Source organism: Atractosteus spatula, chromosome 1, assembly GCF_055471065.1.
Source record: "Atractosteus spatula isolate fAtrSpa1 chromosome 1, fAtrSpa1.hap1, whole genome shotgun sequence".
Lineage (NCBI taxonomy): Eukaryota > Metazoa > Chordata > Actinopteri > Semionotiformes > Lepisosteidae > Atractosteus > Atractosteus spatula.
In genome coordinates, this window is record NC_142706.1 from 969,183 (window position 1) to 995,490 (window position 26,308).

The following is a 26,308-nucleotide window of genomic DNA, read 5'->3' on the forward strand; positions in this document are numbered from 1 at the left end:
CTTGATTTAAATTTAAAGATGTCACATGAGGCAGTGAGGCCCCATTTTTGTGCAAAAATAACTTATTTAATGGAGTGCTAAGGGCATGTTTTTTTAATGTTTTTGAAAATAAGTGAAATGAAGTTTTTGAAGTGGATGTTTTGTCTGTTCCTACTTGGCTGTAGCTAGTGATGAAGGAAACCTTGCAGCAAGTTGAAAAGTTGAGATGAATAGGGAGGCTGTGGCTCTGAGCCCTTTGTTTCTGAGCACAGAAGATCATTGTTAACTTTGCTGTGCTGAGCCTTGGGAGCTGAAGGACATCACAGGGGCAAAGATCATCAATCACAGAGCAGCTATCAGCACGCCTCTTACCAAACACGCTGCCAGGTTCTGAGCTGCTTTCAGAAATACTTGCACAAACATATTTCACAACTATCTCATGGCACAGCTAAACGTCTTAGTGAGTTAGGTGTTCGCCACTGAATAGGCAAATACTGCAGCCTCTGTTAGTCGTACTTGCTGTCCGTTCCCCTGTTTGTCTGTGCAGTACGTGCAGTAATGCTACTACCTGATATTTGTGAGGGCTCAAAGCAACAGATTGCCCTTGATGCATCAGCCCTGAGGCTTCTGAGCAGGAAGCTCATTTGCAAGACTTGACTTTCACGTGTAGAACGTTGACAAGCGCGCACGAGGCGAGTGACGTGACAGTGGAGCAAGCGCAACTGCACTGGATGCAGGCAGAGCACATCTACAGTAAGCCTTTGATAAAGCGGAGTTAGATGTGTGTGTTTGGGTGGAGAATTTGTTAATGTAATAAAAGGGTACAGATCAGGGGTGAAGGCAGGATTTGTGGTGATGTAATTAGACCTCAGGGATCTGTACTGAGGCCACTGCATCCAGGTTTATATCAATTTTGAAGAGTCTAGGAATAGTTAGTTTGCAGCTGTTCAGATGCCAGGCGATTTTTGTTTTGACCGACCAGATTGCGTCTCTCTATCCCACAGTAAGGGGCTGGAGGAGCCGAACCTCTTGAGCCTGGAGCAGAGCCGAGTCGTGGTCGGTTTTCCCCCACAGGCAGAGCTTGAGGCACAAACCAAGACTTTCAGTGTGGGCCTGCGTTGTCCAGGCCTACGTGTCTGCTCACCAGAAACTGCAGACTCTTACGGGAGGTGCTTACGAGATGCGTTTTTAAGTGAAGTAATCACTCGTCTGTGAGAAAATTAGGGGGAAATGATGGTTTGACAGCCCGGGCTGCTGAAGTGAGCTGTCACTTATATAATTAGACGCTGCTTAGTGCTGAAGCTGTCTGTGGTGAGTAGTAGCCACCTTTTTTCTTCCTGCTTTCTCACGCCTGTGTGCGCGGTGCTCCTCTCGATAGCAGTGGGGTAGAAATCCAGCATTGTTTGGACCATTTCCTCTTCCACATTCTTGTAGATTGGGATCTGGCTGGACTCGCCGGGAGCATTGTTCTTGCTTGTTCGGCGCGGTTGTCACCCTGCCTGCTGTTTACGAAAACTCTGCCTTTCGTGCAACTGTGCTGTGGGGCCTGCTGGCCATCGGTAGGGTCAGACCTCAATCCAGCGGTCTCGGTTGGATCAAATGAGGTTTTTAAGTCTCTGCTCATTTCTGTGAAATCCAAAGAGTTTCACTTTTCCTTCTCTCAGAAAACTGTTTTAGTTATCTTGTAGTTCACAGTGCTGAAATATTTGTTTTCAGATATTCACCCCGTGCTGTGTGTGTTGTTTGTGTAAAAAAAACCAACCTAAAGAAAGCATTTTTTGCCCTCTTAAACTTTCTAATTTTGCTTACTAGCTTTTGTTTTTAAGCAAGTCAGTATAAAATGGTATAAATGCACCTCTTTTAAACGGTTTTCTTTCCATTAGAGCAAACCGTAATGCTCAGAAATCTTTTAATTAGAGAAGCGTGTAGAAGACATTTAATGCGTCTGTGATAGGCCTTTTAATTATTCTCCTTTCTAGTATCGGTGCCAGTTCAGTGCCTGCTGTGTTCCGTTTCAGAACATTTATTTAAGCACAACAAACGCTGTGAACATCGTTTGCGTAACTTTTATTTCACAAATCCTCACTCGGATCATCGTGCAGGATCCTACTGGCCAACAATTCAGAAAGAGGGAAATCGTTATTGAAAATCGATCAGGATGTCTCTTGGAGGCCCCGCCACGTGTCGGACGGCTGAGGGCCGGGCAGGTGTTGGGCTCGGGTCGGCTGGTCTTTCATCCGCGTGATGCTCAATGAGGTCGGCTTCGCTCCTCGGAAACCTGGCCCAGCCTGCGGGCAGGACTGTGGGGAGGGGGCGGACTGGGCTGGGCCGGGAGAGGTCGCTCAGAACGGCCCCGTGGTGAGGCGGGCCTGTGCTGCCCTGGGCCCTCGTGGAGCCCCTGCGGAGCTCGGGCTTCTGTCCGGCAGCAGGAGGAGGCGATTTCCGCCGCAGGGCTTCTGGACTGGTCAGGACACTGGGGCGCGCGGCGATCTGACGAGCCGGCGGCGAGCAGGGAGCCCGCCGGACCTCTCCTGGGCTGGCGGACCTGGTCAGGGACAAGCATGCTGCACGTCAGTCGTGTTCCTGGTGCCGGTTGGCACTGTTATCCACTGTTCTCACAGACTGACAGTCTGTATGTTTAAAAGCTGATGGTGAAACAACAGTGGGCATGGATTTAAAATACATTTACACATCGATGTTCTTGTACAGACACATACATTATAAATACAGAGGCATTCAAGTAGGAGGCTTTCGACATCCTTGCGCAGGTTTACATCGAGTGCATGTGGAAGTTAACCAGCAGGGGCAGTGCTCTCCACTCGTGCAGCGCAGTTTCCTGCCCCTAGAGGGCAGCCTCAGCCCTCTCAGCGCCCTCTGCTGCTGTGTCCCAGGGCCTCCGTCTCGGGGAAGCCAGCGCTTCCTGTGCAAACACAAATGACCAGATCGTCTTGATACGGGGCATGTTTCCTTCTGTTCGCCCAGACGGGGGCCTCTTCTAACCCACAAATAAAAATAAGGCGGAGGAGTTCCCTGCGTGGCTGATGTCCAGATCACGAGAACGCTCCAGCTTTGTGATGGTGAAACACGTCAAACATGAATTGAGCAGCGTGAGCTCCAGCACCTGTTGGTCTTTCGCTTCTCTGCCACTGTACCCAGCCTGCAGGCCCCCCAGACCCCCCACCCCCCGCGGGCCTGCAGGCGGCTCTGGCTCACGGGCTGGACCCGGTGAGGAGAGGCTGGCCGTCCTCTGCGCAGCGAGAGGCGCCCCGGTGTCCCTGCGCAGCGAGAGGCGCCCCGGTGTCCCTGCGCAGCGAGAGGCGCCCCGGTGTCCCTGCCCCGCCGTCCTCTGCGCAGCGAGAGGCGCCCCGCCGTCCTCTGCGCAGCGAGAGGCGCCCCGCCGTCCTCTGCGCAGCGGGGAAATCGCGGAGGCAGGTGTCCCGGCACAGCGGCGTGAGCGCGGCCTTCCTCTTGGAAAGCTCCGGCGTTGGAGTGTGTCACAGCAGGCGTTGTTTTTTTCTTCCCTGGTCCTAGAAGGATCTCCTCTGAAAGCGGAGCAGAGGGCTTCAGCATCGCGGCGTCTTTCGTTGCCGCCTCTTGGGGTCGCTGGTAGCGAGTAAGGGACTGTGGCCCGCAGGGACCCGTCAGAGGCCCACTCCTCCACTGGTACAGAACCCCCTCTGTCCACTCCATCTTCACCTCGCCCGCAGTTGTCTCTCTTCTGAATTGTCTGCCAGAAGGAAGGGGTGTAAACGTCCGGGCCTCTCGATTAAAAGCAAGCTTCTTTCCCACAGCCGTTAGACTCCTGTACTCTTAAGTCCTCCTACGGCAACTTACACTCCCCTGCTTTTTTCCCTAAACTCCGAATAGTGCCATTACTTGAATTTTGCACACTGCTGCTTAAAAGATCTCCAGCACCTTGTGATGTCATTTCTGCGTCATCGTTGTGTTATTTGTCAAGTGAGGAAAACCTGCAAGTAAGCATTTCACTGCGCTCTGAATAAACAATAAACTTGAACTTGACCCTGGCGCTTTCTTGCCTTGGGCTGTTTCTTGACTGATCCCTGGAACGTGTCTGGTTCCTCCTGGATACGACTGGGCTCTCACGGCTGCTCTCTGCTCGGATATCATCAGCACTTTCTGAATAAATCCGTCTCCTCACAGAGAACATTGCAGCCTCAGCAAAAACGGTTTGAGTTCTGTGGGTATGAATTGATTTAGTATTTCATTCAAAGCAGCTCATCTGATCGAAGAGAGTGTCTGCATTCTAAGCCGTGAAAGAGGGTGCAGTAATACAACATACTTTGACTTCAAAGAAGTTTAAATCAAAACATATTTTTCTGTCAATTGTAGCACTGAAAATACATCATGAGCACTGAAATTACGTTTATGATACTAAATCTAATATTGCTTTTAGTTGTTTGAAACACTCGACAGACAGAATGTACAGAGGTTTTAGAGATCCAGTACTGTGCAGCAGATATGATTAAATAATGTAAAGACTCCATGGTAACTTTTAACAACTGGGTAATTTCAGTGAAAGCATTTTTGCATTCCTGACATTTCACACGACTGGTGTTCTGTTTTTCTACCTATGTTCTTTTTTCCGTGTTTGTTGACAGTTGAAACAAGGCAAAAAATGCCTCTTGATTTGAAAGACCTGACTTGTTGAAGGTTTGGCGTTTCCTTGTAGGTGAAGCATCCACTCTGCTTCCAGTGGCTGTGTCTGTACGTGTGTGTTTCTGCGTCTGCAGAGCTGCGGATGTAGTGGCAGTGAGTAAGCGAGTTGGCCAGAGATGCACAGAGATTGAACACATCGCAGTCCCTCACCCTGTTATGTATCTTTGAGCCACTTGAATTAATGAGGAGTGTGATCTCAAAACAAAATAGGCCTGTTTATAAGTGTTAGGCAAGTAGCACGACTTTTTATACCTGAAGTAATCTATTAGACCTTGTAATTCCTTAGTAGCTATTGTGTGCATTTAAAGTGCTTTTCATGTGGTCCGGTTCTAACGTTTTTATGTGCTGTAAATGCTGTGCAAGGTGACTAACAGCCATGGGGCCTGCAGACCTGAGCTGAATGCCACCTACGTGACTGGTTTAAACAACCGCTGCCTCCTGATCAGAAGTGTACGCCCTCGATAAACCTCCTGCTATTTTTAATCCTCTGGTTAAAACTGGTTCTTGGTGTTTGATGTGTGCACATGGCGTCTGACATCTTGCTGTAATAAATCCAGAAGACATTCTTCTCCGCACCATTCCCAGTGAAACGGCAGTTTTAAAGTGTAAGTGGGTTTGACAGGCTTGAAAATGGGATTTTGTGTACTATCTGAAGATTTCCAACTGTGGGCCCAGTCCACGGGCGTAGCGGCGGACCCCTCGCCAGCTGTGGGCCCAGTCCACGGGCGCAGCGGCGGACCCCTCGCCAGCTGGGGGCCCAGTCCACGGGCGTAGCGGCGGACCCCTCGCCAGCTGTGGGCCCAGTCCACGGGCGCAGCGGCGGACCCCTCGCCAGCTGGGGGCCCAGTCCACGGGCGTAGCGTCGGACCCCTCGCCAGGTGTGGGCCCACAGTGGTCCACAGTCCTAAAACTGTGTTCGACCTGCTCAGCTGGGGAGTCCATGATCTTCCATATGTATGCAAATCTTAAGGGCTCATCAACCTGACATGGATTTCATATCGGTTTCGAATGGTTCTGTAATGGCGTATGATGAGCAGTGCTGGAATGCTTTGTTACAGGAAGGTTTAGACAACAGGTTGAAACAGGTCTGAGGAGCGGGTTTAACCCAGGGTACATCTAAGGTGACTCAACGGTATCGCGTGATGAGTGTTTGGTGTTGTGTGAACGGGGGAGGAGAGCTGCAGCATGTGCTTAATGACCCAGTTTTTGTAAGTGAAAATACTTTTTTGCTCCAAAGACTGGAATCTGTTCCCGTCGGCTCCAGGATCATGAAAATGATAACACAGAGAATCACTTATTCGGATTCTATGGGAGCCCATGCTTGCTTGATGCTTTCTTACCCTTCTTCACGCTCCTGGCTAAGTGGCCTAATGAGCTTTCACTCGGAATTACAGTTACTCTGACTGCAATATTGACGTATTGGTTTCTGCACGACCAGCGCCGTTTGTTTCGCTTCTTCCCCCCTTGCTTGTGGAACCAGAGGACAGGGGGTGTTTGCTGGCGAGTGAAAGCCAGTTCACTAACCAGCCTCGCAGAGCTCCGCCTGAGGCAGGGGTGCGGCCCGCAGGAGCCCTTCTGCTGAAACGGAGCCGTGAACCTGTCAGTGTCAGGTTTCCGTTCTTCCCCGCTGAGCTAGTGTGAAAACATTTAAGGTATCCATAACCCTCTTAAGTACATTCTGAACCCTCCTTTCAAAAGTACTGAGTCTCTGTTGAAAACCTGCCGGGCTGTGTAGCTGCGATCTCCTCCTCGGCAGCGGTCTCCTGTGTCCCGCCGAGCGCCATGCCGCTGGCCCGCTGCGCTGCCACGCCTGTGTGAGACCGGGGCCCGGTGGCCGTCTCCTGTGGCCCCCGGTGACGCAGAAGGCCAGCGGGCCTCGTCTCGTCCCTCGGGTTGTGCCGGCAGGGGGCCTTAATAAAACCAATGATCGGCTGGTGGTTATTTTGTCGGGAAATGTTGGGCAGGAGTGATGCTCTTCCGAGAGTGGCCTGTGATGAGCTGCACCGGGGTAGTATCTGCCCTGCTGATATCTGCCTGCCGCTCAAAGAGTTAATTCAGGCCGTGCCAGTTTCATTTTTTTTCTCTTCTTCAAATATGTTATGGTTAATGTTCCTTTAGGGAACAGACAATTATTAGATTTAAATTTTCCCAGGGAACATGAGGCCAACATATAAAGTAATAAGGAAGTGGGTCATTTCCCAAGAAGCATCGTCAGTAATGTGAAAACGCCCATTCATAAAGCCCTTTATTTATTTGCATCGAGGCAGTTTGTGATTTTCCTAGCCCGCGCAGGGGCGTGGTGGGACTGTGGAGGAGCAATCGCACGTCAAACAGTGCTGTGATTTACAGGTCAGGCTGAGGAGTGCAGAGCTGGGGATGACATGAAGCCGTCTTTATTCAGCATTGATGCTGAAATCAGCACTGGGGAAAAAGGAGTCTGTGATTCTCGGCTCAAAAATCGCTGCTGTTAAATTTAACTGGCTCAGTGCCGTTGTTAAAAAAAACGGTGTGAAACATGCACAGAAGTGCTTATCCCTACGTTTCTCTGAACGCTGTTGAGCTGAACGCGTCATGATGACAGTGCTGCATTTTAACGGCGAGCACGGTGCTGCTCGTGTTGACTGTGCTTGCTGGTCAGAGTCCCGGCCGGGCCCAGGGGTGTGTTCTTGACACTGGGTCTTCCCTTCTTCTCTGCAGTGTGCTGGGGTCACCGGAAGCCCAGACAGCCCATCGCTGTGCGTCACCAGCCCGTTCTCTGAATACAGCGTAGTTGTGTCGGCAAAATAGTGCTGGACTTCTCCTCTGGCCTTCAAAAGTCACTTTGTGGTCACTGGGGAAAAAGGCATGAACTGTGAAAATGAGACTTGACGGAGCTCCGAGAAGGTGATCGATTTATGTAATTAGTTTTCATTTGTGGTTAAAAATGCTGATGTTAACATCACTCTGGAGTTTGCAGAGGCACTTTCCAGCAATTCAGCATCTCACTTTTCAACCTGATCTGCTCATCTGGGGCTGCGGGTGTTCCACCCAAGATGTAAACAGCATTTTATAATCCGTTGAGAAGGTGAAAAGTGCTGTATAAATGCAAGCAGTTACAGTACAATGTTATATTATTGCAAGATAATCTTTTTTACCCCCGTATCCAGGCAAGTGCTGGTTGTGGTTCGCAATTCTTGAGCTAAACTTCATCTGTTTCAGAAAGAGACGTTTTCTTTTTTTTCCTACATCTCTGTAAATAACATGCCCAGACGCTAAGCACTTGTGGAGAAAGGCCAGCCTGTTTAGTGTGTACAGCACGTGTGAGCAGAGGCAGGTCATGCTTGGCCTTGAGAGCCATAAGATGAGTTTCTGATCAGGTAATGGGTAGGCCTGCTCCCTCCTGTTGAAGCCGGTGATGCTGCCCCTCTTGTGAAGGCCGTGCTGCTGGAACCGCTGGTATTTACACGATAGGTCTGCAGGCCCGGAGCCATGCTCGGGCCCAGTTTCAGCGAGTCTGGGGCTCAGAAGCAGCTTTCTTGCTGGGAAGCAGTCGGGATCCCTGCAGTTCCCACTCTGTCCTGCTTTCCCCTTTCCTGGGTCCTGCGGCCCCTCTCGCCCCTCTGTGCAGGGAAGTCTGTCAGGCACCCGTGAGCAAATCCGCCTGGCAGAGCTCCCTCGCGCTTGAGCTGCCCCGCTGGGAAGGCTCGTTATTAGAGACTCTTAATGTGCCTTTCCTTCTGGGGAAGAGAAGGAGGTTTCCGTGTTAATGAAGCTGGAGGCGGAGGCTCGTCCCCCGGTGCACGTGGGAGCCGGCGCGCTGGGAGAAGGCAACGAGCACGGCCGCCTGTCTCCATGATAACTGTTATCTGCCGCAGCAGCAGGGCTGGAGCACCACACCCTTCTCCTCTGCCTGCAGAGCCGACGCGGCCTCTTCCCCCTTTCAGCGAGCGAAAGCAGCTGGGACCGCCAACGCCCGCTTCTTCTTCACTCCCCCTTCGCGGGCAGCAGATCCGCAGACGCAGCCGTGACGCTCCGCGCTCCTGGAGCTCATTGTCATCTCCGTTTGGATTGGCTCCCTTCCCAGGTGTTTATCACCAGCCTGCCAGTGGAGCATGTTCTAATCCTGCCCTGATAGCGCTTGGCTCTTGACCTGCTCTTTCGTGGCACCACCCATACGCACAATTACATCACCTTGGAAAGCTGAGCTGCCGCTGCTGTTTGTTTTTCTGTGTTTCGCCGGAGCTTCGCGGGCAGGTGTGCTGGTGCCTGCAGCGCGCGGAGCAGGGAGAGAGGGCCAGCGCCGGTCAGCGCGGCACGCGTAGGGCCGGGCCCGGAGAATGGATTTCCTGAAGAGAGTGGTGCCGGCGGTGATGTCCGGGGACGCGGGGCTGGAGGCCGGGGCCCCTCCGCGGGACGGCGCCCCCCGGCTGCTCCGAATCAGGCGCCTTGGCCTGCTGTCCATGGGCCAGACGATCGACGAGGACGAGGGGGCGGCGCCCAGGCTGCACCGGCCCAGCAGGGCCCGGCTGAAAGGTACCGGGTCCCAGCCTGCAGCGCTGGCTCTCCAGCGGCGCGGGGCTCTGTGAGATGCAGGAGTTTAAAGTGCCACTTTACACTTTTGAGGACTTGACCTTGTCTCCTCGAGGGACTGGCTCAAGAAGAAGAGGTTTAATGAGATTTCGTAACGGGCTGGGGGGGCTCAAATTCCTAATTATCACGAAGCCGCAGCTCTTATCAGCAGCTCTTCTTCAGCACTGCAGACGCTCCGGGGCGAAAGGCAAGGTCTCCAGTGTGCCTGGGAGCAGGCACGTTGTTGTCAGCCAGGGGAAGATTTGTGGGCTCTTTGATAGTGCTTTGTCTTTCCCCGCTGTTTGGAGAAGTCCGTCACATACGATGGAGAAACACAAAGAGCGAATGAGAGAAGCTCGGGAATAAGCCGAGTTTCTCTCACAACTCTTGAAAATGTGTGTGTACACCAGTTTTGAGCTGTGATGTTCCAACCTGTTTTTATAGCTTCGGGCTGCTCTCCGGTTTCTCTTCACACACTTGGACTGTTTGCGGAGGATGGAACCAGTTTAGAGCCGCTCAGCACCGTTGATACGAGCTGCTCCCAAATTGCAAAGGATGAGGATCCGTTCGCTCTGCGGTTCAGCTCGACACTCGGGAGAGTTTTTCTGTGAAGGTGTAGCAGCTCACAGGGGGCGCCAGCGGTTGGAATAGAATAATCTGCTGCCCGGCTGTGGGTCCTTCGATAGCAGCAGAGGCTCGGCGTAATCCGGAGCCTCTGGAGAGGGAGATAGAAATTCCCATTGTCCCTACCTGCATGTTCAAGAGATCCTCGGTCTTCATCCTTCTTCTGTGTCGGACTTGTAGATTTGCAGGGGGGTTAATATTTTGTACTGAAGAGATTGAATATTCCAGTAGTAATCTGCGTGCTCTTTGACTTGGCGTACTTTAAAAACTCATTTGTTAGCAGTGCGGATGACTGTATCGGTTGGGAGGGTGGCAGTGTATTTACAGAGCTCTGAGCATCTTTGTTCAGCAAAATGTGACTTTGTGTACTCAAGGGCTGGGCAGTCTAAACCCCTAACCCTTCATGCAAATATAGCACCACTTCAATCTGAAATCAGTCCTCTTCCCGAGCAACAGAGTGAGAGGCTAAGTACTGTGCACTTCTTGTTGTGTCATTAAACACGTGATGTCGGTGCGAACCGGAGTTTTCAGGATGCACAAGGAAGTCCTAGTAAGGACGTGGATGCAGGCATAGTTACAGACGGCCAGGGCTGTAGGTGCTGTGTGCATTCGAACATGCGTCTGTGTGGCTCCTGCAAGTGTAGTGTAGGAACATGGCAGCCCCGGTCGTCAGAGCCAGCCTCCATTTTTGTGTTGTTTTTTATTACCTTGAACGTGAAGTTGAGTTTGCCAGCAAAATTTAAAATGAGAATCACCACAGAAAAAGTCTTCATTTTATCTCCAATTTAGAATTGTGCATTTTTAATTTCACCTGACTGCTGTGCATTCTGTCCCAACAGTGAACTACCTGCAAACAAGAGTAGTTTTGCAGACGGCTGCACTTTGTGTGGTAGCTGTCGATAAACTATTGTAGTGAGCGATGTCTCACCTCCATCTGCAAGTAGTGATCCATTCGGACAGGGTACGCTGGCTTTTGCTGGCAGTGACCAGCTGGCCATGATGCAGGCGTCTCTGGGATGTGGTGTTTCATACTGCTGTCACCCAGTGCAGCTGCAGATGTCTGTCTGTGTGGAGTCCACATGCTCTGATGGGTCAGAAAGCTGTGGATCTGATATGAACTGGTAGACTGACTGAAGTGTAGGAGTGGATATCTGAAATGTTTGCCTTTTCTTGCTTTGTAACAATTGCAAATGCTACATTCCTTTTTTTTAACGTGCCTGTAAGTTTATAATTTGCTGTGATGAAATAACTCCCGTGGAATTTCAAACGGGCACTGGTGGAAATATTTGTCACTCAGGGCCGTGATCAGGACTCTGCACATGACAGCGCAGCGCCACCGAAAGGTGTGGGTGTGATTTTTCAGCTCCCAGCAGAAGGGTGATCTCTGTGGTCTCCTGGGTGCTTGCAGGCCTGTGATGCCGTCAGTGAGGGACGCGCATCTCCTCCAATCAGTGCTGTGTTCCTTGTGATGTGTTAAAAGACGATTGGTTTCAAGGTGAATTTGGGGGAGGATTCTGTCTCCTCTTCCTCATTCTCCCCCCTGTGCAGTTGCAGGACTCATCACTGGATACCAAGATCTGAAAAAATACAGTTTTTAGTTCTTTTTCTTCACCTTTGTTACTGACAATTCACCACTAATCCTGATCGCTGGTGAATGTTTTCTGGTAAACCGTTAGTCCATTAGACATCCGTGCAGAGTTGCTTGCATTTTTTTTTGCCACAGTGTTACGTTTTAAGATGGGCTCTTCAGGATAGATATGCCTTTAACACTAAACATTTAAAAAGACATGGGAGAATGATGGTTCAGTGTTTCCACTGCATTCTTTCTGAATGAGGACAGCGAATGACTCATTCATTGAGAACAAAGAGATCACCTTATTTAATGGGTGTAATTTTTCCAACATGACGGTTATGTAAAATATATACTTTTCAGAATCTTTTTTTCAATATAGAAAATGATCAAACTGGCAAAAGTGCCAAAACGACCAATTAATAACTGCACCTGGGCAGGTGGCAGAGAGAGTGTCAGTGAGTCCAGGGGCTGGAGCGAAGGCTGACGTGCGGCGGCGTTCTCTTCTCGTGCCTTCCTGTCCCTTAGGAGCTCGCTGCCCATCTGAGAGCGATGGTGCTCGGGCAGAGCGGCACCAGCAGGACAGGAGCGTGCAGGAGTGAGTGAGCAGGCAGACATGCAGTAGTGAGTGTGCTGGACAGGAACGTGCGGGACAGAGCGTGCTGGACAGGAACATGCAGGACTGAGCGTGCAGGAAGACGCTGCTGGACAGGAGCATGCAGGACTGAGTGTGCTGGACAGGAGTATGCAGGACAGAGGGTGCAGAGGTGGATTCCCCTCCACAGTCGAATTCAGCAGAGCCGGTGCAGGAGTGTTCGGCCTGTGATGTCGCACAGTGACAAGCTCCCTGTTCCTTCCAGGCTGCATTTCAGTCTAACCAGGATCACAAAGCTGCTCCCTTCTCACCATGTTAAGAGTATTACACGCTTCCAGTGTCCATACGTGATGGTTGTCTGAGAGATCAGCTTTCAGCGATCATGTCGCAACCTCTGCCCCCTCCAGCTCGTACGATTGAGGGTAACGTGAAGTCCATTGCATTTTAGAAACTGCATCTTTCTTGAGAACATCCTAAAGCGTTGTGTGTTTAAGGCTGACCTAGTTGAGTTTTAAGGTAGTCATTCATTCTTGATTATTGAAAATGTAGGTTGCCGTGAAATTCACAAGGAGGCTCCACAGGTATCCCTTGTCGATTGAAACCCTCACCACAGGCGTCGTCCGTGCTGTGCGAGTTGTGTGCTTTACTCTCGTAATCCTTGTGACGGAAAACAACAAGCTCAAAGTAAACGGCGTCCTGCTGACTCCAGCAGGTTTAGAGTCCTGCTACCTGCAGAGCCGACCGCCGGGAGGCACAGAGGGAGAACGTCTGCTGCCGGGACCCCTCGCTGCAGAGGGGGAGCTCAGTCCCGGAGTCCAGCCTGTCAGGTACCTCAGTAATCCTTGCTAATCCCTGTACGTGAGCGATTCCAGGTAAACTGATACTCACTGCTGGTAATACACGTTGTACCGCTTGGGAAGCCCTCTGCGGAGTACCACCTAAATTAGGCATTTGGAGCAGAAAACACAGTGACTTGTTCTAGTGTGCAGCGCCTAACTCAGCACTGTCCCTTAACTAGATATGTCAAGTGAGCCGCATTCTCCCAAATGTGGGTCATAAAGAGAATTGGATAAGGGCCGATACAGCAGTTGTAGAGGCTGCTCTGCTGTATATTTTGAAGCGGCAGTATTTTGTGATGTCTTTGCAGGTAACAGTCGAAAGATAATGTCAGGCTTGCCACATGTTCAGGGTGAAAAGTCAGATGTGGCCTCCGCTCGAGATAGCTGGAAATTAGTTTTCCCAGAAGGGAGCTTGCTCGCTCGTGCACGCACAGACACAGCGACGCGCGGGGCAGAGAGCTGTTCCTTGCTCTCTGTAAAGGTGTGCGCCGCCTCTGGTAACCGGTGTGGTCGGGCCTGGAGCACACTTGTGAGGACGGGGTTAAAAACGAGGGGGTGTAGCAGAGTCAGGGGACGGATGATCCAGATGCGCGGCCTGAGCCAGGGCTGCAGCTCTGGCCGAATCCTCTTTGCAGTGATCTGCTTATGTCTATTCCTGGCCTGTGCTCCTGGCACGAGGCGCCAGCCGCGGCCTGTCCCGGGGCAGCAGTGGGGATGCCTCTGGACCGCCTCGGCAGCTACAGGCCAGGTTGGCCGGGTCGGCTTTGTTTACTCGGATGTCAATTCCTGCCGTGAAAGGTGGAGAACAGCCCACCTGCTGACGCTTTGTCGCGGAGCGGCCCGCTGGCCGGCTGTCCCTGCTGTTCCAGGTCTGACATGCTGCACTGGCGGTTGTGGGACAGGGGTTGGTGTGTTCTGGTGTTGGAAGGGCCGCACATCTTCTGCCTGCCCTTATCCGGGGCGGCAAGCAGGTGTTGTTATGCTGGTGCTTTGCAGGTTGTGCTGTTATCCAGGATTTTCTCACTGCTTCCCGCTGCCTCCGCGTGTTCCTGGACAGGTGTGCTGCTTCCCTCAGGCATGTCCGCAGTGGAGACGGCGCGTTGGGCTGCAGTTGCTGGAGCCCCGGCTGTTTTCGCTTGGGCTGAGGCGACGTTCTCGATCTCTGTCGGTTATCCGATCTGTGCCTCATTCCTTTGCCCTTTTCCATGAAAAAGAAAATTCCTTGAGCACAGCTTCCATGCTCCCTTCAAGACTCCTCGTCTGTGTTTACTGGAGACTGAATCTAGTTCTTGGGCAGATGCAGGTTAGTCTGCTTAATTATTTCAGTCATGTACTGGTAACAGTGCGCACTAATGAACAGCTCCACAGGGATTAATGCGTTTTCTACTTATCCTTTCACATTTATCCCTGATTGACTGGTGCAGTCATTTTGACGGTAAACAATAAGCATTGCCTTAGACATTGCAGCAGTAAAGAAGCCCAGAAGGCTGGTGCTTTCTTGACGGCCCCCTCGAACATTCACAGGCAGCCAGGCCACGTGACTTAAGCACTAAAGAGGCTTCCTCACGATGTGGAAATAATAATAATAACAGTAAGAGATGTTTACTGTTTTGTTTTCAGAAAGGGGAAAGCGGGCCTTCCAGTTCCTGTCACTGGAGTCGGCGAGAGCTCATGTGTTTGTGTGTACACTGCGCAGCTTTGTTTAGCGTCCCCGAAGCGCGTTCTGCTGACGCCCATGCAGCGTGACTGGAGCTGTTGCGGTAGAAGAGTGAAGATGAACCAGTGGTCACCGGTTTCATCCCTGTACTGGAAAATATCTTCAGATAATCTTGGCAGACACAGCTGGGCAGTTATGTGGTCTGTGTGACCCTTGATCAGGAAGGCAGCAGGGCAGGCTGGGTGAAGGTTTAACTCCTCCTGCTGCTGGAAGTTGGAAGGGAAAGGTCCCGGGCTCCTCTTTATCCCGTTGGCAGTGCAGTGAGCTGGGGCTTCCAGTGGAAAAGGGAGGAAAGGGACTTGGTAGCTTACGCGCACGAGAGATTTTAAATGAGAAGTGGCCGTTCAACCCTGGCAGCTGGTTAGGTTGCTAGTCTCCGACTGATCTGCGGATCTCCTGAAGGAAACCAGGGTATCGTTTCGGCTGCTCAGCTCGTTCCCGGTCCCTGCAGCCCTGTGTGTAAGGAAAGGCCTCGTTCTCGGTTTGAAAAGCTCTTCCAGTCGTGTCCTCTGGTTCGTGTCTCACTGTTCTTTGGAAGTTCATTGGGCTGGCCTGTCAGGGCTTTTGAGGTTTTTGAGTGCTGCGGAGTCTGTTCGAGAATAGAAAGGTTCAGTTGTTTCACAGTCTCAGTGAGCGCATTCCTTTAAGCCCAAGAATATATCCGGTTGCTCTGCTCTGGGCCGATTCCAAAGCGGTGATATCTTCCTTTGCAATGTGGTGAAGAAATTGTACATGTTATTCTAAACAAGGTCTAGCGCATTATGCATTGTTGACATAACATCAAATGAGCAAGTAAAGGTTTATTCCATGCTGAAAAGAAACGCAATGTTTCAGCTGTGGAGCCTTCTTCACGTGTGGCACTTGAAGAAATCTCCATAGCCAAAACTTTGTTTCTTCTCTTTTCAGCAGGAATAAACCTTTACTCGTTCATTTTCAGCCTGCACATGCTGATGCAGCTGCCTAGTTGAGCTACTTTAACATAACTTCGTTTGATTAGAATTGTACACTTTTACATTCTGTATTTACAGATCGGAGGTACATGCTGCACTTCTTAGTACAGTACAGGTTTTCAGGAGGAGTTCCAGCTCAGTTCTAAGTCAGAGCAGAAATCACTTTGCTTTCCTTCCCCCCCCCAAGTCACTGTGGAGCATGAATGGCGTAATCTAGGAAGATGCAGGGAGGAATTAAAAGATTAGTTTTTAATGAACAGATTAGCAGGGGTTTAGTGAGGGTCGAGCAGTGCGGCGCTCCGTTCGCGCCGGAGCGAAGGGCTTTGAGAGTTTGTTGGAGAATAATTTTGTGGAATGAGTTTTGGCAAGAGGAAGAGCCTGTGCTGGGCTGCTGGGCTGCTGGCCGGCCTGCGGAGAGCCGCTGTGAGATTCCCGGCACGGCTGCGGCTTCCCGTGCCCTTCCAGGCGGTGTTCCGGCGGCGCGGCTTCCGTTTCGGTTCCTGCGAGTGCTTCCCCTCTGGAGGCGAGGGCCAGTTTCCACAGACCCCGCAGGTGTGAGGGATCCGGTCGCTGGCGGCGCGGGAGAGAGCCGAGCCCGGGCAGCACCCGCGCCACAGCCGTGCTGAAGGTGCTCTCGCCAGTGACCGGATCCCTCACCTGCGCCCACCGGGACCCGGCGACACCACCGGCTGCTGCCAGGTCAATACTGCAGGAGCGGACTGGAGGGGCCCTGGGCAAGGCTCCAGTCCCCTCGTTAGACCCTGCGTGTGGGCCCGAGCCCGGCAGACGTCACGTGCGAATCAGTCTGTGGCGAATGTGACTTTCATCAGACACCCTCACGCCTCTCTGGCGCACAGCAGGGGGCGGGAAGTCTTCATTCTTATCCCTAACTCCGTCTTTAACTGTGACTTTCACAGACAGGGGCATTTCGCATTTTTCCCAAAGAAGTTGAAGATGGAGGTTTTGTGTGTTTGGGTGTGTTTGGCCAGTTGCTTGGCTTGTGGTTTCTGTGTAAAGGATCATTGTTGTCGTTGTGATTTAAGTCAGAGCGGAGTGCTGTTAAGGGCTGTTTGCCAGAGAGGGTGATGAGCCCAGGTCTTCACTGCAGACACTGCTGTTGTGTCCCTGATCAACATGCTTTTACTGCAGTTTGCTTGTCTGTATTAGCGAAGAGCAGCATTCAGTGGGATCAGTGCGCAGTTATGAAGGCATAACTAAAAACATTTATATAGCACTGCTCATCTCGCAGGATTCCAAAGCCCTTTGCACATAGGAAGGGACCCACTTCATCCCCCTTCCGACCTCTGCTCCGCCTGGGTGATGTGCTGTGGCCCTCCCACACGGCAGCTCAAGCAGCAGGCCTGGAATGTGCCAACTTGGAATAGAAAAAAACGAATGTTTTGTGCATCTTTCGTTCCCGACAGCTTGAGAAACTGTTGGGAAGGGGCTGTGTGCGAGTGACTGAGTGAAAAGATTCTAGGACTTGAAGCCAGCAGCAATATCAATAAAAAAGGTGCCATCCTTTGGATGAGATGTAAAACTGAGGTCCTGACTCTCTGTGGTCATTAAAAATCCCAGGGCGTTTCTCGGAAAGAGTGTCACCCCGGTGTCCTGGCCAAATTCTCCCTCTGGCCTTTACTATTCGTGGCCTCCTAATAATCCCCATCTCTGAACTGGCTTCATCACTCTGCTCTCCTCCCCACTGAGCGCTGGTGTGTGGGGAGCGGACTGGCGCGTCAACCAGGGGGGGCTGCACACTGGTGCTGGTGGAGGGGATCCCCACTACCTGTAAAACTCTTTGAGTGGGGTGTCCAGAAAAGCGCTATAGAAGTGAAGGGATTATTATTATAAGTTTTTAAGAGGTGACTGCTGCTGTATTTACCGACACAGTAATCTTCCAGGTGCAGAATATCTCTAATTGTTTTATGAGGTGCAGTAACACTTGGACTGATCTGGCACGCAACCCACAAAATGATGGTCATAGTCCCAGATTCCCTGCTCCTGGACGTGTTCAGCACCTGCATGAGCAGTGACTGTTTGAATCCAGAGGCTGCTCAACGCTGCTGTCGTTGTGCATCACCACTGTCACTCTCCATCTCATCACAGCGTCTCTAGACCTGGGTCCCAGAGAGCCCCTCTCCAGCTGGGTTTCTGGGGTACAGTTGAATCACCGACTTTCAGAGAACTGGAATGCTTTAGCAGTGCTCAGTTCAAACAAGTGATTTTCTCCAGTAATTTAGAGATCGTTCTGGCCAAAACTGAAAGCCCCAGCCCACGAGGATCCGAGCTCTCTTAATTGGACGGGCCCTTGGGGAGATTCCGATTAGAAATACAGATTTCTTCCAGAGCTGGAACTGCTGTCTCTTCCCCATGTGTCCTCGTCAGGCTTGGCAGGCGGCTGGGGTGCAGTGGTCGGGGGTTTCAGCCTGCGTTTGTGGTTAAAGTGAAGTAGCTCTTTGAAATGAAGCCCTTCTCTTTGAAACGGCTGGTGTTTGTGTCTGCCACTAATCTGCTTCGCTGGTTCCAGTCCTTCGGCGACTGTGTTGTGGTTTATGGTCTTTGTTGTCGAGCTGCTGCAGCCTCTGACAACAGTAACTTTTTGGCATAGTTTTTTTCTGAGCTGTGGTGTTTTGTTTTATGACTGAGGTTGAAGGAGCCACGCCTCTGAATGGCTTCTCATCTCTTTGCCTAGTTAATACCTTCTTCTTATTTGCATCGTGCGGCTAACTAAAGTCCTAACCTGAAGCAAGCTACTGCTTTTGATAAAAAAATAGAAACTTTGGTCCAGGAATGATCAAGGAAAGGACAGGGAGAAATCTGGGTCTCTCTCGGAAGGTGCTGCCTCTGGCATCGAGCCAGGAAATTGCTTTCTTCAAAGACAGCAAGTTTCTACTTGAAGTTTGCAACTAAAAAGGATGTCTCTCTCTTTAATAGGATTAGTGTTGGAACAAAGAGAATTTTGGCAACTGTACCCCATCAAACTTCTCATCTGCTGCTACATTTCTGTGCTCGGTTATAAATCTTCATACCGGCCTATTGCCAGGAAAGCCTTGTATGAAATTAATTAAAGAAACAGAATTCTTGTCACCCCTGTACTTCACTTCCTCTCATTTAAATTCCAGGCTGGATTACCTGCAGGTCATCAGCGTTATCTGAGTGTTTTGATGTGAATCTTGTCCTGGTAAAGCGTGTTTCAAGTTGCAGGGTCCTGTGTTCACTTCTCCTGCCTCACAGTCCTTGCTGTTTACCCCTGTCAGCAACCTTAACTCCACAGTGAGGAGTTGTTACGGTAGTAGACTGTATTGCATTATGACTGTTTCACGACCCATTGTAGTTGGGTTTGCTCGAAATAGTGTCTGTAGAGAAATATACATCTTACCATCACACTAAATTTATAGAAGCTGTTTTTTAACTGATTAAAAACTGTCTTTTTGAATGTGGTTAAGTAGTTCATACCTGCCTAGTGGTAGAATCACTTAAGCAGCTCCTGCATTTTACCAGACGACTCTGTTGTTTTATTAGCTGAATAATTCATGTTCACCTGAAGCCGCACTCGGCACTCGGTCGGGCTGGAAAGGCACTCTTTGGAGGGGCCGTGAGAGCACCTTCACAGATACTGGTCATGTGAAAGCGAAGATGGAGAATAGTCGCTAAAAATAACGAGCACCGTCCTTGGATACAGGCAGGAGATTGCCGGAATCGATTGATATTTGCTGTCGCTCTACAGTGCCTGGAACCCCCCCCCACCCCTGGGATAGCGAGAGGAGTAGCCTTGGGGCGCAGGGTGATCTCCCCGTCAGTCAGACCGAGGTCAGGATTACTGTGCGCGCGTTAGTCCGCAGCCTCGTTCCTGTATTTACCCCGACAGTGGCTTTGAATCCGAAGGGTGCTCTCCGTGCGGAGAGGGAGCCCACAGGCAGGGTTGTTTCCTGTAGGCCCAGGTGCCCAACGCAACAGGCTGCGGTTCGTAAGCTCGGGACGACAGCCAGGTGCCGGAGTTGCCATCGCCACGCTGTCTTGTTTGACATGAATGTGGCCCAAGGCTGTCCCCGGGGTAGATACTGCACACTGCTGAGGTTTGGCTCGCTCAGGCTGAGAGAGCCGACTGGAGGCGCAGACAATGTGAGGTATTGTAAAAGCAGTTGTTGACTCCTCTGAAGTCCTTATTTTGCATAGCTTGTGTTGTGTTGTCGGCCATGTGACTCGCGCCGCCACAGCAGACGCCTCAGCCAGCCTGTGCCAAGAGCAGCTGAGGACCCTGTGCACAGAGGAGCTCTGTGTGACGGGCAGCAGGCCATCCAAGGCCAGCTCACACCCCTCTTCCCGCCGGCCGGCCCTTCCTCTCGCGGCCGCTCGGGAGCTGTTGCCGCAGTTACACGCACAAGCCAGTCCCCAGGTCGTGGTCCAGTGGGAGGGTCGGAGCCTCCCTGGCTCCCTGGTCTGTCGTGTCTTTCTGCACCGCGGCGGGGGGGACGAGGTCTGAGTCAAGGCAGGGTCTTGCCCTGGACCAGGCCCGTCTCTGCTCTGGGAAGGCAGAAGGTGCCAGCTTTCTTCTGCCACACCGGTGAAATAGCCTGCTGGCATAATCTGTCTGTAGTCAGGACAAACATTCTTGCACGCACAGTATGTGTTGCCAGAGCTCGGCAGGAGCAGTACTCTTTCAGCAGTTGCACGGCTTTTTGAGTAGCACTGTAAGTGCTCTGAAATCGTGATCTCACCCCTTACAGTGCTTTTCCTGAGTTCGTGAGGGTTAGATGAAGTGCTTGATAATTATGGTGAAACCAGAGACCCGCTATGAAACTGTCACATGATCCCTGGAAGATCGTTTTTAACACCTCTCTGTGTAGAGGGTACCAGCCCAGCAGTCTACAGACCTTGAATTCATGGCAGTGTGATTGCTGAAGCTTGGTTTTCTTAATTGCCCTCATCTCAAGCACTTTGGGCAAGTTGTTTTTGGCTGATGGTTTGGATTCATGCCCAACAACAGAATTTTCTGATTTCAAATACGCTAGTGTATGTTCTTTCTTTAGATTAGGCGCACGGTGTGATGAATAATCTTGGAAATAGATTTCGCAGGGAATTCTGCCTCATTGAGTCAGTCAGACGCGACATACCCCACACTTTGAAAACAACAGGAATATTTGTCAATAGTGGAGGCGATTCTAGATATTGGGGAAGAGTGACATGCTGGAGGAGACGGCTAACCCTTTTCACAAACGGGTCCCGGTGGGCAACAGGGGGATCGCACTGAGTGTAACCAGGCGGGCGAAATGGCACTTTCATGCCCTCACCTCAGGGAGTGTTAAGCCCGATCTGAAACAGCAGAGCCTCCTGCCTCGAGGCCCTGTCCTGCTCTCCTGTGCCTAATCCTGCACGAGTTAAGCCCGATCTGAAACAGCAGAGCCTCCTGCCTCGAGGCCCTGTCCTGCTCTCCTGTGCCTAATCCTGCACGAGTTAAGCCCGATCTGAAACAGCAGAGCCTCCTGCCTCGAGGCCCTGTCCTGCTCTCCTGTGCCTAATCCTGCACGAGTTAAGCCCGATCTGAAACAGCAGAGCCTCCTGCCTCAAGGCCCTGTCCTGCTCTCCTGTGCCTAATCCTGCACGAGTTAAGCCCGATCTGAAACAGCAGAGCCTCCTGCCTCGAGGCCCTGTCCTGCTCTCCTGTGCCTAATCCTGCACGAGTTAAGCCCGATCTGAAACAGCAGAGCCTCCTGCCTCGAGGCCCTGTCCTGCTCTCCTGTGCCTAATCCTGCACGAGTTAAGCCCGATCTGAAACAGCAGAGCCTCCTGCCTCGAGGCCCTGTCCTGCTCTCCTGTGCCTAATCCTGCACGAGTTAAGCCCGATCTGAAACAGCAGAGTCTCCTGCCTCGAGGCCCTGTCCTGCTCTCCTGTGCCTAATCCTGCACGAGTTAAGCCCGATCTGAAACAGCAGAGCCTCCTGCCTCGAGGCCCTGTCCTGCTCTCCTGTGCCTAATCCTGCACGAGTTAAGCCCGATCTGAAACAGCAGAGCCTCCTGCCTCGAGGCCCTGTCCTGCTCTCCTGTGCCTAATCCTGCACGAGTTAAGCCCGATCTGAAACAGCAGAGTCTCCTGTCTCGAGGCCCTGTCCTGCTCTCCTGTGCCTAATCCTGCACGAGTTAAGCCCGATCTGAAACAGCAGAGTCTCCTGCCTCGAGGCCCTGTCCTGCTCTCCTGTGCCTAATCCTGCACGAGTTCTCTTTAGCGTTGCCTGGTTTTAAAACTGATTTTCATGACCGAAACGTGTGTTTCTGAAATGCAATTTCCTGCTTCTGTTAAAAATAACAAAACGAAGGCTCCTCAGTGAGAAGGGGGTGTCCTACTGGGGAGTTATTCATTTTGGCAGCTGTAGGCTCTGTTGGCTTTTTGTTTTAATGGCCTCCTTAAAGAAGCAGCAGGCACTCTTTATACTAGTAGTTCGTGCGCTGCTGTCACAGGTGTGAAATGAGTCAGACGTCCCAGAGTTTCCAAAGAAAACTAGTGTTTGTACAATAAAGGTGTCGCTTGTTCTCGAGGCTCAAGGCTGTCTTTGTGCACTTTGAATGCGTCTCCTGATGCAAACCGTTATTAGTTTGGACTGAACAATTAGTGCTCTGTGCCGTTTCTGTGCCCGTGATGTAAGCACCGTTACTGAACCTGTTAATGGAGCCCAGGTGAAGTAATCAACCGAAACCGAGCCTGAACGTCAGGTCTGTTTGAATTTGGCCAGTTCGACCCACGCCCCTCTGCCCACTGGGCACATCTCATGGGAAGCTTTTCATGTCCAGTGCTGGTTCTGCTCCAGTACGACATGGGAAGGTAAATGTCTCGTATGACCTGTGAGCTCTGGTCACAAGTGTTTTTGAAGATGCCAGGGCTGCTCAGCAGCTGCGGTCAGATCAGCTGTGAGCAGGGCTGACCCTCTTGTGTCTGCGTGTTGCCCTGTGGAAGGCATGACCTGACTGAGCCTGCTGTCTCTGAACCGTTGTTTAAGGCAGAAAAGCGGCTGTAGTAATAGAATTTTAAATGGTAGTGTATTGGTATGCATTGATTTAAAAAGCAACCATATTTCGACAAGTGCAGTAGTAGGTACGTTTTTTGCTAGAGCTAGATAATAGCAGTGGTCGATACAATCGAGATTGCTTTGGTTCTGCAACGTTAACAAACTGGCATTTCTCTGGGAGAGCAGAGCCTAGAACTGTTGATGTGAAAGTGATTTGGAAAGGTGCAGTATGTTTGGGACCTTTTCTGTTTGTGTGGCCTCTTTGTTCATTCCAGGCATCTCTGCTGTTTTCAGAGCCCCGGTAAAAGCTTTTTGATGCTGCTGGTGGTTTGACGAGTCTGTCTTTAAGTAGTCCAGAGCTGTCTGGAACTGCTCTTCATACTGATCCTCGTATCACAAGCGTAACATCCTCTCCCCTCGGAGTGCTGCAATCAGGAAGTGACACATCAAATATTGAGCCATATGCAGGAGCGAACATAACTGTGATAAACAGCAAAGCGCAGAAGTAACTTTGCAGCGAGCGGACTTCAAGCGAGGAGCTGGCAGCCGGGCCCGAGAGCCGCTGTGTCCGTGCCATCACCCCCCTGCTGTGCTCTGCGCTGCTCCGAGCCCTGCGCGAAGTCGCTGCCGGTATTCGCTGGGTGTGTGAGCGAGCGAGCGGGAGTGTGTGTGTGTGTGAGAGTGCGTGTGTGGATTCTGGAAGAGAGCAGGCGCCCGTGCCAGCCCTCTCTCGCCACTGAGAGGGAGAGGAAGAGAGGAGCTCTGCCTGGAAACGGGCTCTCCAGCAGCCGAACGCCAGCACTCGGAAGAGAGGGAATCTCCTGCGCCGCTGTCAGAGCCCTCCCTCGGCTGCCGTCTGTGTCCGAGTCTCCCGGAAAGAAAGTTTGAGTCCCACCCTCCTGTTTACCAACAACTCAGCGCCTGTTTTTCTCTGCTGCTCGGTCACAATGCCGGCCTCTGTGCCCCCCGGAAGAGCCCGGCTTTCAGGCCACTCGTATATCTGAGCGCCTGCTGCCTTTTTGTTTTCCTGGCTTGTAGCTTTTCAACCTTTTTGCACTCGATTCATGGGCCTTCCTTGCTGCCGTAGTTCATCTGCATTCAGCTCTGCGTGTGTGTGTGCTCAAAGCATGTGTCACTCAGACACTGTGGGAATAAGGCAGCGACGCTGGAGGCCAAAACTTTCCTGCCTCTGAGGAGAGAAGAGCGCTGCATTCTGTGAAAACGTTTTTTAAGGTCTGAAGAGAGCGAGGACTGCAGGACTGTGCTGCACTAGATGCCTTTGCAGCCGCCAGGCGCTGTCATGTTGAGCCTTCAGGATTCAGTGTTCTTCGAGATCAGCATCAAGTCTCTTCTGAAGTCTTGGAGCAGCAGCTGTAAGTATGTGGGGAAAACAGATTGACGGGTTTCATCGTTAAAAAGAGCTGCGAAATTCGAGAACCTGCTTTTTGCCCCTTTGGGTTAATATCTGTTGCTGCTAAAAAGGGATTGTGATGGGTTGTTCTAAAAGTCCCAGATAATGAGAAGAGGAGTAACTCTTCCTTGAAATAGTGAAGGATGGCTACAGCTTCATCCAAGAGCTGGCCGAGCTGAAAAGACCTTCTTTTTCTTGCTGATACCCACCGGTTTTTACCCTCTGCAGCTGCAGCTGCCGCTGTTTCATCTTCACCGGGGGTGGGTGCAGCATCATCTTTGCCGTCCTGGCTTTGCCCTCTTCCCGATGCGGTGCTGGGTAGCAGGATGGGTTCTGTGGAGCCTGCGGGTCGGGAGTCCGGAGGCACTCACGGATCCGATCTCCCTAATGGGTTCCCCCGGGACCGCTAGCACTTCCTCCCCATCGATCCTCCTCGTATTGACCCGAGCGGCTAACAGCCGTCCTTAAAAACCCGTCCCACGCAGCGTGTGCAAGTTTAAACGGCACCTTTGTTTCCGGGAATCCTGCTGTCCCGAGCGTGCGAGCAGTGTTTGTAAAAGGCCTCCTGGATCACGAGTCTTTCGGAAGAAGAAAAAAATAGGAGGAATGTGTGTTGTGTGGGCTTGTTTTTAAATAACTGCAGAGCACTACTGGAGTGCAGCAGAGGACTTGTGTGATTTCAGTCTGAAGGGTAGGCTGGATTGCAGGAGTGCATCGTAGTCTCAGTCGGCTGCTCCGCACGGGGCTGGCAGCGTGGCCTCGGGCGCCCTTTAAGAGGAGTGTGTGGGAACGCTGGGTTCGATGGCTCGCTGGCCCCTCTGGCAGGCACAGCAACAGGTCATTTGAAATGCGCAAGTGCCGTGACCTCTGTGGTGGCTGATGTCTTCCTGATGGAGAGCAGGACGGTCATGACAGCCCGCAGCAAGTGCCCTCAAATCCACGGTGACCTCTAAATCGCCACGCTTGCTCGGAGAGCTCTTTCAGCATGCTCAGAGACGCTCAGCCTGCGGCGAGGCTTGTGCACTGTGAATGCTGCACTCGCGGAGCAGCCTGTGGCTGGATTTTCGAAGGCCTGGCTAGCAGACGCGCTGCTCTTGCGGCGCTTGGCTGTGGGGTTTAATTTTAGTTGAGCTTTTTAGCAACGACAATGGAGTGACAGTAATATGGCCTAGTTTCCGCATGCTCCGCCACTTCCCTGCCAACACTTGGGAGACGCTGGCCCTTTCTCCTTCGTCGGGAACATTCTGGCACCCTGGCCGTTCGGATCTGTGGCTGTTGCTCTTAAAAAGTCCAAAACCCGGCTGCTTCACCCAAAGCCTCAGTCTGGCATTTTTCTGTGGGGAAGGCGCAGCTTTGAAGTGACTGGCCAGCCTGAAAAAAAAAAATCTTTCCTTTTTCCAGTTGCAAATAAACATCTAGCAGATTTTCCAGAGCTGGTTAAATTAAAGAGGCGTTTTGTTCCTGTTGGTGAACCCTGTCTCTTGCTACAGTAGGTGTGCTTGCGTGTACTCCTCTGATTTTTAGGTAGGTCAGGTAGCATGAGATGGAAAAGTTTCAAATCACCCTTGATCTATTAAAATAAGGAGGCCGGCAGTGCGTGTTCAGATCAAGCGAGACGCCGTGGGAGGTGTGAGCGAGGCGGCCGGGCCTGTATGTGATCCCGGGGGCGCCCCGAGCCCCCACCTGCGCGTGTTCTGGCCCCATGAAGCAGCGTGGCAGCGGGGGGCGGCAGGGCCTGGGGCGGTGCTCCCAGGGCAGAGGGCGCCCTCTTTCACAGGCCAGTGTCCAGGGAAGATGGGAAGAACTGGGAGTCAGGTCAGCTAAAATGTGGAAGGTTTTGACACGGTTTTTAGGATCTGTCTTTCATTCGGGCGCAGGATGGAGCAGAGCAGTTTTTGATGGAAGTTGGTGAAACACGCGGAGAATGTAGCTTGAACCCCATTTCCCTTGGGTACACTCCCATCCTCTGCTGTCAGAATTACGGGGAAGCAGAAGGATTTTTTCGGGTGACATGGGAAACATCGGATACCCACACTAATCTTGAAAATCATTTTTTGGTTTCTTGCCCGAGTAATACTGGGCAGGAGAGTATCATACACATCTATTTATCACCTGAGCTTTTAACTTGTTTTTTTAAGCATAGAGAATAGAGTATAGAGAATCTGAAATTAATTTACGTGTAGCACTAAGAAGCACTTAAGGAACCACCCTATAGATAACATCTCCCATTAACAAAACTCTTCCTTCTAATGCAGTGCCTGTCTATAATAGTTCTTGCTCCTGTTCTGTGGAAGGTTATGGAAAGAATTAGAAATGAATTACAGCATCATCTCTGTGGTAGTAGGGTTCTTGCTTCACAGTCTAATTTTGAATGGGGAGAGGTCTCTTCTTGTTACA

At 51.5% G+C, this 26,308-nt stretch overlaps 1 protein-coding gene across 13 annotated transcripts in view; it reads left to right on the top strand.

The window, feature by feature from the left end:
* fryl (furry homolog, like) overlaps positions 1-26,308 on the top strand; it is a 128,693-nt gene that overhangs the window by 21,381 nt on the left and 81,004 nt on the right. For 5 of the 13 annotated variants that reach the window (XM_088916944.1, XM_088916952.1, XM_088916960.1 and 2 more), the window contains exon 1: positions 8,383-9,168. The exons of 4 other annotated variants lie outside the window; for them this stretch is intronic. In XM_088916944.1, the coding sequence (XP_088773070.1) occupies positions 8,973-9,168 (196 nt within the window). In that variant the 5' untranslated portion in view covers positions 8,383-8,972. Of the gene's footprint in view, positions 1-8,381; positions 9,169-22,999; positions 23,874-26,308 lie in introns of those variants that run through there. 4 more of the 13 variants (XM_088916984.1, XM_088917002.1, XM_088917042.1 and 1 more) reach the window with 2 other exon arrangements.